This window comes from Plectropomus leopardus, chromosome 9, assembly GCF_026936395.1.
Source record: "Plectropomus leopardus strain MGB_pleo_1.0 chromosome 9, ASM2693639v1, whole genome shotgun sequence".
In the NCBI taxonomy this organism is placed as follows: domain Eukaryota; kingdom Metazoa; phylum Chordata; class Actinopteri; order Perciformes; family Serranidae; genus Plectropomus; species Plectropomus leopardus.
The window spans coordinates 16,220,887-16,237,782 of NC_142184.1; the positions used below are offsets into that span (position 1 = coordinate 16,220,887).

Consider the following 16,896-nt stretch of genomic DNA (forward strand, 5'->3'; position numbering starts at 1 on the left):
TATGTGTGGCATGCAATGCACAAAATTCACCCTTGGCACTGTCATTTTGCATGCCATGGGATGCTCCTTGTGACACATACTAACAGAGACAGGAATTGTATTTTGAGAAATTATAATAGATATGATGTAATAGCATATTAATTTGAGACTTCAAATTAAAGTCACATCAAGAGACAGACTTTACAGCATTTCTTGGCCTGAAGTCATTTACATAGCTTACAGCATGTTATATAACCACTATCATCTCCATCTTCATTTATGTCAACGGAGAGGGAACCGCAGATACACCCTGAACTTCAATAATTTAATCCCATTTTATGCTGTCATTTTCTACCTGTTCAACCTCAGAGGTAAGGCTTGTTTATGCAATACTGGCATTCATGAGATTGACAGGCGGAGCATCGCAGCTCGTTTCTTGATGTAAGTTATAGAGGGCATGTCAGCAATTGTTAAACTTCCAAGGGGGAAGGTGATTGTTAGGTTATCTTCCAGGATTCTGCTGGGCTTTTAAAAGATTCCAGAGAAATGTTCAGTTTGAAAAAATCTGCCAGCGCATGCATTAAGTCCAGGTGTATATGTTCTAAAGAAGATCTCTAACATTCACATCACACTACTGACTGTAAAATGATGCTTTGCTCAGAAATATTGACCGTTTCTATTTCTTTATTATAGTAAGTATTTGTACAAGTTGGATACTGTATGAAGGATCTATAAAATGAAATGCTATTTGTACAATTAAACAGGACAACAGATTTAAAAGTAAGTTTTGGAGAGATGAACACAGATTACACACATTGATTTTGGAAAGTCTGGACAGAAAAAAAAAATATGTTTACAAATCGGTTCCAGACCACAGTTGGGTTTGATGTGCAACTCCAATCAATCCCTACGGATGAGTCTCAGTCCCGTCACACTGGCTGCTCAAATAAGGCAAAGCTGGAGAAGGCAAACAACTCAATTTCTCATGCTTCCACATTGGAACGATCACCAGGGCATTGTAGTAAATGAGGCCTTGTGTTACCACAGCGACCCATGCAGAAAGGTTGGTGATGTCTGGACAGTGTGAACAGTCAGTTTTCAAGATCTGGTTTTCCTGCAGTCTGAACAATGCCTTTGTTGGCATTTGAGTATTTTAATTTAAATCATTAAATACGGAGGCTTTGAATGGCTGGAGCAATTTAACATTATTTTATGACTTTTGGATGAAGTTATTGTGTCTAAAACAAAAAGAAAAATAAATGTTAATTTAGTAAAGCGTATGAATGAAAAAATCAAAGGACCTTTTTATTTTACTGAATATGACAAGGTATTTCTCTTTACTTGACTTAGAATTTAGTTTGATTTTAGTAACTTATATATTAGAGGTGTTTCAATAAGTTTCTTTGGCCCTAAGTCCTGTGGGATTTGGTATCTGCTGAGCTCACTTAAACACACCTCATCTTAAGACTTACATGCCCATGGGTGCACAAATGGATACAAGTGCTACTTACACACCATGACCACTGGCTGTGAAAATGACATCTGCATTGGTCAGAAAGTAGCAGTGACAGTTGGTATGCACTGTGTGTCTCAGCACTGGGTGTAAAATAGGTGTAGTGGAGTGGAGCTGCATTGTGCTGCTTTGTAGAGCCTGTCTGATGTAAAGGACAGCACCACAGTAACACTACCAGGCTGAGGTGGAAACTAGAAAAACTGCCACGCGGTGTATGCCTCCACACATCAGTCACGTTGCGTTTATAGTTTACGTCCATGTCTGTGAAAACATGGATGCTTTGCTCACATCTTCCTCCTGGCAGCACAGAAGATCTATATGATTGGCACAGATCGGCGTCACCAATTAGTATCTGACCAAATATCTCCCATTCTGTTCCTTACTGTTTTTGCAGAACATGATGATGTTACCATCATCCTTTGACCTCTTGGATATAAAATGTCACTTTACCATTATATCCTATTAGACATTTGTGTGACATTTGAGCATATGAAATCTTAAGTTATGGCTAAAAACATTTTTTGTGGGGCCTCCACTCTTGGCTATTAGCAGCACGGCGGCATCAACCACAGTAGAATTCAGTAAAGAAGGAATCAAATTCAATCGGCTAATATGTTCCTTTAAAATATGCCTGGATCGGCCCCATACGGCTCAGGACATCTTAAATAAACAGTATATGTATATAAATCACACTGCCCATGCAGTCAAGGTTGTACATGTGGGTGGAAATGTGATTATCACATCCAATTAAAGCACATTTTAACACATGGCTCCAAATCGTTGATGATTTTGAGTGTCCTTTAAACAGATTATCATACAGACACACGTGTTTAATAAGCATTGCACCCCAAACAGGTGTTTGGTTTTTTTCCATCTCTGTGTGAGGATCACACTTGGCTTCTTTCAAGAGATGGCAGATAGATAGCAACTCTCTGTAACAGGCAAAACTGTGTACTGTGCTTTCAAAGCAACACAAATAAAACCAGGGAGATAAAAACAGAGGAAACCTTTTAGAAGAAACAAGATTAAATTGAGGAGAGGTTAGAGGAATGAATACCCCTTAGGGGGAACATGAGGATGAAATATGAGGCCATGAAACAGCGGAAGGTAAGAAGAGAGATGAGGTGGATTTAAAAGCATTTTCACTTTTGCTCCTTACATCTCCTCACTTGCCAAGTAAATCAGAGTTGATGAATGAAAGGAGCAAGCCATAATGGAGGCCATTTGGAGCTGTTTATATTCCACTCCATCATCAAAAATTGACACTTTTTATTGATGAAGAGAAGCTGTCAGAAGTGATGTAGAACATACATTAAAGATTACTCACAGGCAGCACACGTTATACAACTGTTGACGCTACCTGGCAAGTTAGAACCGAGCACTTGCGACTTATGACATTTGTTTTACTCCTATTTTTTGAGTTTCAGCTGCTGTGTTTTTCATATTCTTCCAGCGATGTGCAGTCCACAGTGAGCCTGAGTCACTTCTCAAAACTGTGATGTGAAGGGTACTACCTGTGTGTCCTGAACAGTGACTCATGTTTTTGCAGCCAAAACAGCCAAAACATGCATCAGCATTTAATTCTGCAGTAAAGGATGAGTTATGAGTTTTGATCATCAAGACTAAGAGACACAAGATGAAAAATTGAATGAGAAAGAGGCATTCTCAGACTCCCTATCTCTCTCATCAGTAATATCTGGGGAAAACAAGCTAATCACTCATGTCCTGTTTACATAATCATGCTTATTTATTATAATTGGCTCTCACTATCATCTCCTCTCTTCAAGATGCATCCTTCTCTGGTTGCTTTTATTCTCTTTTTTTGCTCTTTCTAGCACTGTGGGAAAAACTAATTTGCCTAATTCTATTCTGTCACCGTGTACAGCATGCTCACAACACAGAGAGAAAATCAGGCTCAGTTGCACCTTTAAATAAGCCGTGGACGGGGTGATTTTGAGGGTAATGTGTGTTCACCCCCTCTAGAGGGCTAGATCCTATTTCATGCACAGTTTAGGTCAGGGCAGCACAATTTTGACTCATTATTCACGAGTCTAACTAGGCTCGTAATGGCTCAGTTACTAGAGAGTATAGAGTGACTTGTCGTCGCACACATTGGAGCATGTGTGCTTGTGTTCACAGTCCACACTTAGCAGTCAATCAAAATGTTGCAACCATGTCTCCTGAAGTCGAAATTCAGCCAAAATTTCTTTCTTTTGTTGACCTTGACTTGAGGTCTTTTATTTCATGACAGCTGGCATAATACCTGCACTCAGCAGTCAGAAAAACATTTCCAGTACAGTATGCAGCCGCTGGCTTTATCAAAATCCTAGAGTCATGATGAGATTACAACTACCCTCGTCTGTGACGCTTAGAATTGATTTTATGATTACAAAGCATTACGGGTCATGTTACACTTTGGATTTGTAGTTCTTAATGAGCCATTGAGCCTCTGGTCGAGCCCAACTGATAGTTCCTAAGACTCACATTATTAGCAGGGATTAACGAGTCTTTGCCGTCTGGGCCTTGCAGTGCTAGTATCTCTTGATTTAAGGCTCAAAATATGATTTACATTTATTACACAAGTAATTTCTTAAAATCCCATACATGCAAAGACATTTTCCCAGTTTTCTCTGAAAGATTTTCATTTTTTAAATTATCTCTACTTTCACTTTTTTTTTTACCTTACATACGTAATAGATGCTCAAGCCCATTTCAGACCAAAGATTTGCGACAAGAGAAAAATGAGAATGTTGCAAAGAAACGTTGCAGCAGTGTAAACTGGCCTATCTCGGTGCAACTCAAGCCGATGGTGTCTCTGGCAACTCAGCTTATCAAATAATCAGCAGCAGCTTTTAGACCGCAAGGCACGTCACCTGTTTTAGCAGTCAATCAGCTTGTAGCAAATTCAGCTGGCCAAATAAAAACAATCACAGATGGCGTGTTTGCTTTCTGCAGCAACAATGGCCAACAAACATTCATCTCAGCTGAGCCCCCCCTCTGCATTCTCACGTCAGTGTCGGCCGGTCGGTCACTGCTGCTGCACGCTGGATGTGCAAACACATAGCCTACTTATCAAGTGAATAATCAGCATTAGTTATTTAAATAGCTTTGACATCTTTATCATGAAAACTGTCTGTCTGAAGCTGTTTTGTTTATGTTTTCACCGTTTCATTACCAGCCCTCTAGAGATGCAGCTGTAGCAAGTCTCACTGTCACTATCCTCTTTCTTATTTTAAGAGGCTAAAAATTATATTTAGCTTGAAAATAGGCCTAGAAAGCTGTAAATCAGAACGAAAGTACAGAGTTGTTGCTATAGAGGAGATACATTGTCTCATGTAATCACATGCTATCAGGTTTTCATTACGTTGCAGACCGGCATATTGCAAGTAGTTTCAAGTTTCAAATTGTCTTGTTGCGAATCTTTGGTCTGAACTGGTATCTATCTTCTAGGTGTCTTCCTTGTTACTTAATATTTATAGATTCTTATAATTCCTAGAATACTTATATTATTCTCTGCCATTTTCTGTCATAGGCCAAAAGTGTTGATATGAAAGACTTTTTTTTTCTTTCTTTCTAATGTTGAAGACGCAAGTGGCAGTGAAGTGTAGCCTATGCAAGCTGTCATGCTATATCAATGCACACAGCAGCTGCTCTGAGCTGCAGGTGTGTGATTGTCTGGCAAAGTGCAGCCACGCTAAAAGTTGGGGATAGTCAAACTCTTTGTGGCAAATTGCTGCCAGAGAATACCAGTCAATCAGGGAAGAGAGTCCTGTGTCTCCTGTCAAATGTTGATCTATGTCCCTTCCTGCCTGAAAGACATGAACACATCTCCCACTTGCAGAAACATGTAATTATTGCAGTGAGCCACACTTGGAGCTGCTGCTTTGAGTGTTTTCAACGTCAGCAACTTGTGTGCACTTGAAATGACACTCTACAGATTTATCACAGTGTGAAGATATGGGCAAATGCTGTTCCACAGTTGGGTGGATAAACAGAGATTAAAGAGGTTTACTCGAGCATTTGTTGTTCCTCCTGACTGCACTTTGTCACTGTCATTTGTTATTCATTATTTATCTGCTAACTTTATGTTTACTAATGCTTGCCTGCTGCATATTAGAGACAGTGCTTCTGAGGACTAACAGTTACTCACTGAAGGAGAAAGAATGATCAGTTATTTGTTATGATTGAGAAAGATCTCTATCAGCTGGTTTAGTGTTGAGTGCAGAAATTAATGGGGTGATCAGTGTTACAACTTTTAATCACACACAGTGTCTTGGCTTAATGTAGCAGAGAAATGATGTGAGCGAAATCATTAATGAGATTCTCGGTCAGATGCTTGCCAGTTTATGAAACTCGCGTTGTCTGGTGAGATGGGTTTTAAACCCAAAGGTGGTGTTTCACATGCTTGATCTGTGTGTGTGTGTGTGTGTGTGTGTGTGTGTGTGTGTGTGTGTGTGTGTGTGTGTGTGTGTGTTTGTGTTTGTGTGTTTGTGTGCGCCTTTGTGTTGGCTTGTTTAAATGAACTTTTGTGTTCTATTCCATTACTGTCTTTTATCACAAATTAATTAAGACCAAATTTAACAGTGTGGATGACCCAGAGAGATGATGTTCTTTACTAAGCTCAGCTTTGTAGTTGGTTATGGAGGAAGAGAGCATAATTTTTGATTTCTTAAGTGAGATGCACACAGTAGTTATAGATGGTGACATCTAATTTGATAAAAACTGACACCATTGGTTGTGTAATGATTGTGTCTGGAAAAACTCAGGGTACTTGGTGGATGAAAGAGAAATATAGAGGTCTTGGTAAATGTTTAAAAGAGTCAACTCAGACTTTCTGAATGAGAAGGTTATTTTGTATAAATAACAATTTGTCATACTTGCTTAGCTGTCATTATATCCTTACAGTAGTACATGAGAAAGACAGTCTCTTAGTCTACAGCTTCAGTTTATTAATCCTTTCAGGTGGCTCTCTCCATCTTGGTAAAGTCACCCTGCTGTTTACTCTTGTTCTATCTCAGGCTTGGTTTAACTCTCTTTTTTATCTTGCTTATCAGTTTTCTTCCATTGACTTGTGTCTGTCATGTACATTTATGTTAGCAGTGCAGCATGTACATGAGCAGTGATTAACAGCCCTGTGAGGTAAATAGTGATTTGTGATATTGGACTAATTGAATTGAATTGAATTAACAGTCAGCCGTGCCATAGTCTGGTGACCTGTCCAGGGTGTACCCCGCCTCTCGCCCGCTGGGATAGGCTCCAAGGACAAGTGGTTACAGACAATCAATGAATAAATAAATAAATTAGTTAATTAACAACAACAGTGGAGAACTGTCCTGGCTGTAATTGGTTATTTTGTTCAGCTGTGGCTGCAAAAGCCATCTGGAGCACAAACGGATCAAGATGATTTTTCTCATGTACTTCTGTCAGGATTTAGTGATAGTTTCAGAAAATATGAATCAACTTTTTAAAATCTTTTATTTTTTTTAATAATAATTACCTACTGTAGCTTTAAAGCACAGGTTATACCGAGCTTCCTCTTTGTGTGTGTGTGTGGTTTTTTTTTTGGTTTTTTTTTACTATTTAACCATATTATAGTAACCCAAACCCATCTACACAAGATGGAATAAGGACATGAACCCTTGTCAGCACCATCAAACCCCTGTGTGTTGTACTTTGTACTTAGATTGACAGCCAACTGGCAAACACAGAAATACAATCTATAATAAATTTCAAATGATGCATGAGTGCAACTGAATTAATTAAAGAAGCCAATTTAGAAACAATTAGTGCATGTAAGTTAGGTCCTTGATTTTTTTAGACAAATTTGGTGTTTTCCCTTTGTGTTGTTCAGGGAGCACTCATCTCACATAAATATGATTTCTTAAGTGTGGATCCTGATGCTGAGCAAAACTTCAGTGATCTGATATGTTTTGTTTTGATGTGAAACTAGGTTTATGATACGTATCAACAACTGCTGTTTCAACACTGCAACTGCCAACCTTGAGTCCTGTACATTAAGATGTGGGTGTTTTCCACTTTTATTGCATTGCTGCTCTCTCTTTCAAAATATGCTCCGTGAACACTGAGGAGGAGGATGGGAAAATAAGGAGGCAGCTGCTTTTGTTGTGAGTGAAGATTAGTCTGACATTAAGGGCGGCGTCTAGTTGGAATCTTCGAGAGAAACACGTGTACTGTAATATTCGACATTCTGGGGATCAGCAAATGTGTTAACATCACTGCATCTGTTTCTCAAATATGTTCAGCAGAAAACACTCACACTGGTATCCTGTTCTCTCACTTTACATTTCTCAAGGGTATTCAATGATAGGTGTGTGCAGAATGGATGTTTTCATTATCGCTGGATTTTGACATTGTCCCTTTGTCCCATTCGTCTCACAAGTAATCTCCATCATTCTGCCTTCAATTCCATCATTTTGACAGTTTTAGTTAAAGGATTTCCCTCATCCTTCACTTGTCCTCACCTGTACGTTCCATCTTCCCAGTCTTTTACAACCGTCTCCATCTCAGTCGCTCACCTGATAATTTTACCCCCTTTGTGTTTCTACTGTATGTGTGTCTCTATATTTCTCTGTGTGTGTGTGGACTGTAAGTTGCATTTGTATGACAACCACGCTTAAATATTCACAGACGTGATTAGCCCCGATTCCACCATTCAGCTACAAGCTGAAAGTCACTTTATGACTTATGACTTCCCCTCACTGTGTTGCCCCCCCCCCTCCCCCGCCTCTTCTGCCTCTCTCTCTTTTTCAGCCTGGCCATTAATGTAAATAATTACATAGGCAAGCAGACACAAGTATTATCTGAAGATGCAGTTTGAATCTGAATTTTTTTTCAGATACTTATTTAAGACTGCAAGAAATCTCAGAGTTTCCCAAATGTAAATATTCTCATGGAATTTAAGTTGAACTCAACTGATTTTACACATCAGGTGTTAGAGAGTATACTACATATGTGGGGTTTATACCACACAAAGGGCATTTTAGAAAAATGTCTCTGGTAAAGCTGTTCAGGAGATTCCCGGGATGAACAGCCCATTGGGGAGCTACCCTAAGAACTGCATAACTTCAAGTGTTTTGTTTTTTTTTTGTTCATGTTTTCTTCCTTTTCTCATTACAAGCTGGTGTTTGTGTTTTTTGTTGTCTGTCTTTCACACAGCTAAAGATTTTTTTAAATGGCGGTTACCAATGCTGCACTGACTGTGTTCGACCAATCAACACACACTTATGACATCTGGATCAATCACCATACACTTGCGTCACTCATAGTTTGGCTCCAGTGTGTTAACCATGGACCTAAATCCTTAGTTTTAAACCACAAAAATGATCTCATATCTTTTGCCATGAGAACAACAATGGACCTCTTTGGTTGTTGCACTTTTTTGGGCAAGCAGGGATGCCAATAAGCTTGTTAGTGTAGTTTGGCCATGTTGTAGTCGTTTAGGAGTAACGTGTGTAGACGGGGCTGATAGGAGATGCTCACTATGATGCCGGCTCACGTGCTGCATCATGTTGGTTGTGCTATTTGTGTAGTTCAACACCCTCATTGAATGGTTGTCCCCTCACCATTATTATTTTCTGCCTTAAGGAAGCAACACAATTGACTTGTTTAATAGCTAAAAAAAAACACCAAATACTGAGTACAATTAATGCATGAAGACCAATAAAAATAATGGCAGTGTTACTATACTGCTACTGTAAATCCACTTCCTTGTCCACTGTCAATTCAGACATCCATAACAATGATGCTGCAGTGCAATGGAACCATGACAGCTGTAAAATAAATAAATAAAATACAACAGTGGAAACATATTGATAGGAGATGCACTAAGAACCTGGAGTCTTAATTTGATGCAAAGCTTTGTCAATTAGTAGGAATGTAGCACAACATGGAAGTGAAAGCAGTGTGCTGTTTATTTAAATTTGAAAATACAATGAAAATATTTTGTCCCAAACAACAAAGTATTGTGATCTAAGTATTGATTTTGCCATAATCGTGCAGTCCAAGTACCTACTCTGAAGTAGGAGCTTAAAAGTCCCTTACAACAGTGTTCCAAGAACTACAATCTTCCCTAGTTATTTCAGTGCAAACACAACAAAAAGGGGTTACTTACAACAATAGAAAGTTCCACTGGTCCGAAAACACCTCAAATCTGAAAGATTGCCTCAAGTAATGTAACTTGAGTCAACATCTGTTGAGTAAATTGGTGGAGTTCTCTTTTGTAAAGGAACAGTCTTGTTTTCACAATTTACCACCATGTAATTTTCAATCAAGGCAATGAATTTAAAACAGGTTTAGAAGCCCAGTAGTTCATGTGTTTGGAAAGTCAAAGAGTGTAAAATATGCTGGATTAAGGTCATGTTTCAAGTTAAGAACTGCGACAAGAAAGGAAACAGATGTAATAACATGACGGTCACGTCAAGTGTAGTCCAAGTATGGAATACAATCCCCATCAGTAATCACAAATGTATGGAAAGACATAAACATGCTATTGTTGGTCCTGGAAACTTACAAAAATATCTGCATGATGATATATTTCCACATATTTTTGACCAAAGACAAATTAGATTGGAATTAGTTGTTGCCTGTTCAAGGTTGAAAAATTGCACTGATATGCCACCTCACCATTCTGTATGAAACGTAGAACGGCCAAATTGGGAAACAGAGTTGTCTCGCCTTTTTTTAAAAAAACTGGAAGAAAATCATATCGTGAACCCAGAATCATGAATCGTATTGAATCGTGGGTTGTATGAATCATTACATCCCTACCAGAGTAGTATGATGCTACTGTTTGGTTTTGTGTAAAAATACAAAGGTAACATTAAAAAGGGACTGCAGTGTGCCCCTACAGCTTATTCTCTGTGTGAAAAGAGCTAATACTGTCATCAGAGTATTTGATGTAGATTATTTCTGCGTCTGAGCTTCTACAGTTATCTGTATACAGAATCAACAGCACAGGTGAGATTACAGAGCAGAGCACTGTCCAGCAGTGTTACGACAGCATTATCAACATGTTGTTTATATGCAAACTGAAGTGTGCACGCCTACTTAGTTGTACAACTGGGAAAGAACAAACCTCTCAAAGCTCTTCTGAACCAGAGATGCTAAAGTTACAGCACGGTAGTTGTTATCACAGTTGGGATTGCTTTTTTTGGGTGCCTGACAGATAATAGCTGATTCCTATGCTGTAGGGATTGAATGTTCTGCCAGGGAGCATTTGTGGAGCTCACTGAGGAAGATTTCCTTAGGCGCAGGTGCTCTGTTTGGGTTTATCCTCTGTTGTAGGTGAGTGATTTTGGCATTTGTAAATGTTTAGAAAAGACTTGCTGAAAGTCTGACTGTGATGTGGTCTGAATAAAAATGGTTAGTCATTAAGTTGTAAGAAAAACCCTGAGGGAGATTCAGCCAGGATCTATACTACACTCCACTCTGCTCGAACTGCATACAAAGTGAAGTCTAAAAGTGCAAGAAGTAATTTCCTGCATCATATATCAAAAGCTTCTACACATTTAATCTTTTTTTTTATCTTTGGGAATTTTAATTTTCCGAACAGATTGGAAAAAAGTGAATAATGTTTTATTTGAAATACATATGAGATATCCCCTTGGAGCCGCTTAGAAAATGAGAGGGCGACAAACTTGGAATTAGTGGAGAAGAAGCAGCAGAAGACTTGAGCATCCTGCAGTTTATCAGGGCAAATGAGAGGCTGCAGGCCAATAAGTTGGATGAACTTGCAGCCTACACAAGACATCAGGAGTATTGAAAGTGCAGCATATATGATGACATTGCTTAACAGGAATATACCAGACTACTGTATGGAAAAAGGGGCTTTTTTTGTAGTGAGGATAGCAGTAAGAAAGCAAAGACAGGAAGCGTTCACACTGGTGGAAAGCGGCTAGCTCTAAGTATAAGGCTGTAGTTTGTGCATTGTTTATTCTTGAAATATGTATATTACTTATCTTGGCTTGACATTTATGGGGAGATCTATGTAATTCTGTTTAAATTTGTTTATGTTTAGAGTGATTGTTGTGTTACAAACACCATCAAGAGGAGTTGTTTGCTAATGGAAATCCTTTAAAAACACTGTACCTCAATTATTTTTGTGTGACATTTTCATGGTTGTTGACTTGATGTCATCTTCAGTCCCACAACTAGTGGAAAGTAACTAAATTGTAACTAAAAACTAAACTGACTGTAATTAATTAAAATACATTGTACATTACTAGAGTATTTCCATATTATGCTATATTATTCGTCGATTGTATATTGTATGACATGCAGAGGTTTTATATATATATATATATATATATATATATATATATATATATATATATATACATAGCCTCTGCTCTATCTTTTTTTGCTACTACTACTTTTATTTATGTCACAAAGATAGTCTCTAGTTACTTTGCAGATTAATATGTTACACATAAACCAAATGATTAGTTTATAATGTAATGTAGTTTTATAAATAAAACTATCAAAAATTATGTGAGGCAGCTAGCTCCACCTAAACTATTATATTGTAGTACTGCTTACATATTAATGCATCAATGCATGCATGACAGAGGCATGTCATAATCTAGTATATTTTGCTGAAAATTCTTTTAGATTAGTAAAATCTTTAACTCAGGACCTTTACTTGTAATGCAGTATTTTGAAAGTGTGGTATACTTCTACTTCAGCTAATTATTGGATTTATGGGACTGGAGCCACCAGGGAACAGTGCAATTTATTCCCAATAGCCTCACCATAGCCACAGAGGAATTCATTACGCTGTAGTAAGTAATTTTTATTAAAAAAATAACTTTTGCTGAAAATGTAACTGTATTCACACAAAATTGTATAAGACAGATGATCTGAGAAAAAAAAGCGTACTCCTCTGCCCTCTGCGTGGATGAAAACAACCAATCAGAGCCAAGGAGTCTTAAACACAGCTATCAGTCATGTTAATAACTGCTCATTAACTGCTGTCAAACTAAGCAGCGCTGATCAAATATGAATCAAGATATTTGATCAATCAGCTGTTACTGCATTGCCTATTTTCTCGCCTCTTATGTTTTCAAGAACATGGTTTAGTATACTGCTTAGCTGTAAAATGACAAAGTTTGCTCTGGCTAGTTGGTGGTGCTTGATGCTTCTGTCGACTGTCTCAAACATGGCGACCCGGTCACAAACTTTCTCATTATATAGTTAAACAGATCACTAATAAACAAAACCCTTTTTAATGTGTCATTCTCACCAAAAATGAATGAAATTAATTTTACTAACAATAAGACATGCAGGATTAGGGAGTACTTTATAAACTACACACATACAATAACATGCATCATATTGACACGTTCATCACAACTCATTTAAGCAGTCTTTATATGTAACACATGTATTCTTCCTCTATTCGTAGAACTTATCTGTGTACTCATTTGTTGGTGTGACATCTTAAGATCCCCTGGGGGCTTCACAAAGCATCATGGACAACCCCACTGACATCTGTGGGAGCATTTAGAAGGGAACACATATTGTAACATAAAACACTCCTGCTTAACAGATGCATGTAGTAAATATGAAAACCTCCAGCCCTCCCCCAACTCATTAACATGCGCTTGCTTACACAAGTGCTTACTGTACACAGATATGCAAATACAGGCAAGTACTTTCATTTGCAACAAACCAGTGTAGGATTGTTTCTGCTTACAAGCTGCATTACATGCACGAGGCCACTTTTGATTCTAATAGAAAGTCTGCTTAGAAAAACATTAATGAATTCCCTCACCTTTGGTTCTCTTTGAAGATTATCTCCTGAGTTTATGGTAATAGGGATTTATCCACAAGCAGCTCCACTCTTAACCCCAGGTTATTTAATGGATCTCTAGCCTTTGTTGGCTCCCTTTAATATGTAAGTAGAGGTGAAGCCACTGAGTAAATAGAAAGGTTATGAATACATTTTCTTGTTATCTCCATATGTAAAGTCCTTTAAAATAAATTGACTCAGCGACTTGCCTTGGCCACAATGAATACTGTACATGCAGCAGGTCATGCTGTGTATGCAAAGACCACATGGTTTCCAAATGAGACAGATGGTAAAGTAAAGGATGGTATTAAATTCATACATGTGAGCAGCCTCGTCTCTTTCCTATTCTTTGATGAGACCATGCAGCGCCCAAATATTAAAAACAGAATGAGGTGGAGACATCTTAAGTATTCTTCATGGATAATTATGTCCACAGAAACTAACAAGTGACAGGGGAGTGTTGTGTTGCAGTTATTATGTATTTCAAGTGATAGTAAGAAGATATATACATCATTCTGTGAATAAACCTTAGAAGACAGTGATGATATGATTAGAAACCATTCTTATTCAAACGATACTAATTTACTTAAACTGTGTTTGCTATTACAACATAGTTTAAGTAACAATCTGATCTACAAATCAGTTTGTGTTTTGTCCCGTCTAAGATATCATTGTGTAAATAAAGGAAGTTGTTTTGGTTGTTTTTTGAATTGCCTGAAGGCAAAAATAAAGTTTAATTTTCTCTCCTTCCCCCGGATTGTTTGTCTGTTCTTTTCAATGTTTGCACTAGATGGGAAATGCCTCTGAAACATTTCTGCTCACGTCCAGAATCTCTAAAGACAATGACTTTCTCATGGGAACTCTCTACACCATTTTTGGTAAGCAATGTGATTTATTTTCCATGGTTTACTGCCTTTTATGTGTGTGTTCAACGAGCACTAATAAACCATGCCACTCTGTCAAGGTGTGCTGTCGATGTTGGGGAATGGGATTCTGCTGTTTGTGGCGTATAGAAAGAAGTCCTCCCTGAAGCCAGCAGAGTTCTTTGTGGTCAACCTGGCCATCAGTGACCTGGGCATGACCACAACCCTGTTCCCACTGGCTATCCCCTCAGCATTCACTCACATGTAAGTGACCATTCAGGTTTCTCCCTCTCTTTCTTCTTTTACTTATCATTTAACAACCTAAGCAGAAATGTAATTATACCATATACAATTACAAATGGCAGGTTTTTGACCAGGGTCATTTAATAACTGGAAAAGTCATGGAAATTCACAATCACAGTCATGATATCAGTACAAATCATTGAAAGTTTTGGAAAAATCATTGAATTTGGTTGTGTTTAATGAAATTATTCCAGTAATCTCCTGTGGATTAACCTTCCATCGATAGCATCAATGTGTAACAACATTTTGTTTACCATCACATACATTTCTCCATTATTTCCTTGCATTCCCTCTTGCCCTCCCAGTATGCCAGCAAGCTGAAATTGTGTTTGAATAGAGTTTGAATTTGATATGTTTGAAATTGCGGAGCAAGTGGGGCAAGAATTTTTATTTATTTATTTTTTTTAATGGGTCAGGAAAAGTCATGGAGGAGTTTTGAAATGTTTTTTTTATCATAATTAGATAGCTGATTTATTTAAATGTAGATGAGAGGAAATTAAAATCTGAAAATTTAATAAAAGAAATCCGGTTAATCCTAAAATTCCTTAGAAGGGTCAGTCCAGAAGAGGAGCGTTATGTCTTATCACATACAAAAAATGCAGTGCAAAAAAGCATTCACAGTAGTTGAATCAAATGTTGAAATACATGGCACTCTCTCAAATGTCTCCTGCCTCATCCCATGTCCTCCCCTGCTTTTTCTGATTCTCCAAGCATGTGCAGCTGATAGCTGCCATATGTGTCATGATTGGGTGAAAACGCATCACTGCTCACTGCAGTCATATGACCCAGGGGAAGGCCAGAAAATGTATTACCACTGTCACCTGCTCAGTGTAATTCACTAGAAGGTTTTTCCAGAGAAATCAGTCAGTAACAAATGTTCTCTCTTTCTACATACAGGTGGCTGTTTAATAAGACGATCTGTACAGCATATGCCTTCTGTGGAGTTTTGTTTGGCCTGTGCAGTCTCACCAACCTCACAGTGCTCTCCTGCGTCTGCTGGCTCAAGGTCTGCTGCCCAAATTATGGTAAGACAGCCACTCTACTTCAATATTCAATGTAAAAACACCATAGTCACAACAAAATAACATTATTTTCTACAATTCTACAATTTCATTTAGCAGACGCTTTTATCCAAAGCGACGTACAACACAAGCAAGAATTTAGACTTAAGGAAAAAAACCCATAGTAAGTGCAAAAAGTGTTCAGGTGTAATTGGTCACAGGTATTGCCGTCTAGTGGCAGAAGAAGTGCTGCACAGCCCCCCCTTTTTTTTTTTTTTTTGAAACCAAAGTAATAACCAGTAGTGATCTCAGCATCTGAGATTCAACAATCTCAGTATCACTACTTACAATGACAGTCAACATACAACATCACACAACTTTGTCAGTGCTAGATAATCATTAGGTGCTGGGTTTTGGACCATCTGACTTAATCTACCCCAAAGGGCGAAGAGGAGAATTTTAAAGCAAAGGAAAAAATATTTTTGATATTTTTTGTTGATAGTGAGAAGATTAATTTACCCATCAGCACTGCCATGTCATTTTGCTGGTAATTAAAATATTTTGAGTGTAGCCCCAAATACAATTCTAAAAGTCTGATAGTTTTTTGAAAACAGTTTGTCAAAATGTGTGGGGGATTTAGGGTCTGATAGTCAGTGGAGGATAAAAGGCCTCAATTTTTGGTTATTTTTTTAAAAGCAGAGATAGGGTAAGATGTTGGCATAGTACAACCCAAATTCGGAAAAAGTAAAAACAGAAAACAGTAAATAAAAACAGAATGCAATGATTTACAAAATTATTTTGATATATATTCAGTTGAATACAGTACAGAGACAAAATATTTCATGTTTAAACGAATAAACTTTTTTTTTTTTTTAAATAAAAACTCATTCTGAATTCCATGGCTGCAACATATTCCAAAAAAGTTGGGACAGGAGCATTTTTAACACAGCATGACATCAAATTTTTTTGTAACAACACTCAGTTGGTGTTTGGGAATTTAAGAAAATAATTGTTGAAGTTTTGTTAGGGAAATTTGTCCTTTTCTTGAGTGATATAAGACCTCAGTTGCTCAGCAGTCCACAGTTTAATATTCCAGTGAAGCAATGTTGGCATACAGACATGAAAGTGATGCTACAGTGTAGAAATACTGTGTAAGTGTTGCATTCAAAAATCAGTCAACAAAGTATTATCCTCCATCAAATTATAGAAATTTCAGAATAATATGTGATATTTTGTTGGAAGAATAATAATTAATGCATTAATGTGTTTATCACTTTAGTTTGCACTGCAGTTTAGTTTCAGCTGTTGAAGGTGGAGCTATTTTAGGTACACTTTTAGATTTACACTGAGCTTAATTATCAAAAGCCTCCTACAGACATCCAGGCTATTGATTAACTTGAAAGAGATTCGATTCTTAGTGTCCCCTGA

At 37.7% G+C, this 16,896-nt stretch overlaps 1 protein-coding gene across 2 annotated transcripts in view; it reads left to right on the forward strand.

The window, feature by feature from the left end:
* The window catches only part of opn7b (opsin 7, group member b), a 130,223-nt gene that overhangs the window by 94,763 nt on the left and 18,564 nt on the right, over positions 1–16,896 (forward strand). For both annotated transcript variants that reach the window (XM_042492694.2, XM_088082084.1), the window contains exons 2-4: positions 14,092–14,179; positions 14,266–14,428; positions 15,365–15,492. In XM_042492694.2, the coding sequence (XP_042348628.2) occupies positions 14,092–14,179; positions 14,266–14,428; positions 15,365–15,492 (379 nt within the window). The remainder of the gene's footprint in view (positions 1–14,091; positions 14,180–14,265; positions 14,429–15,364; positions 15,493–16,896) is intronic.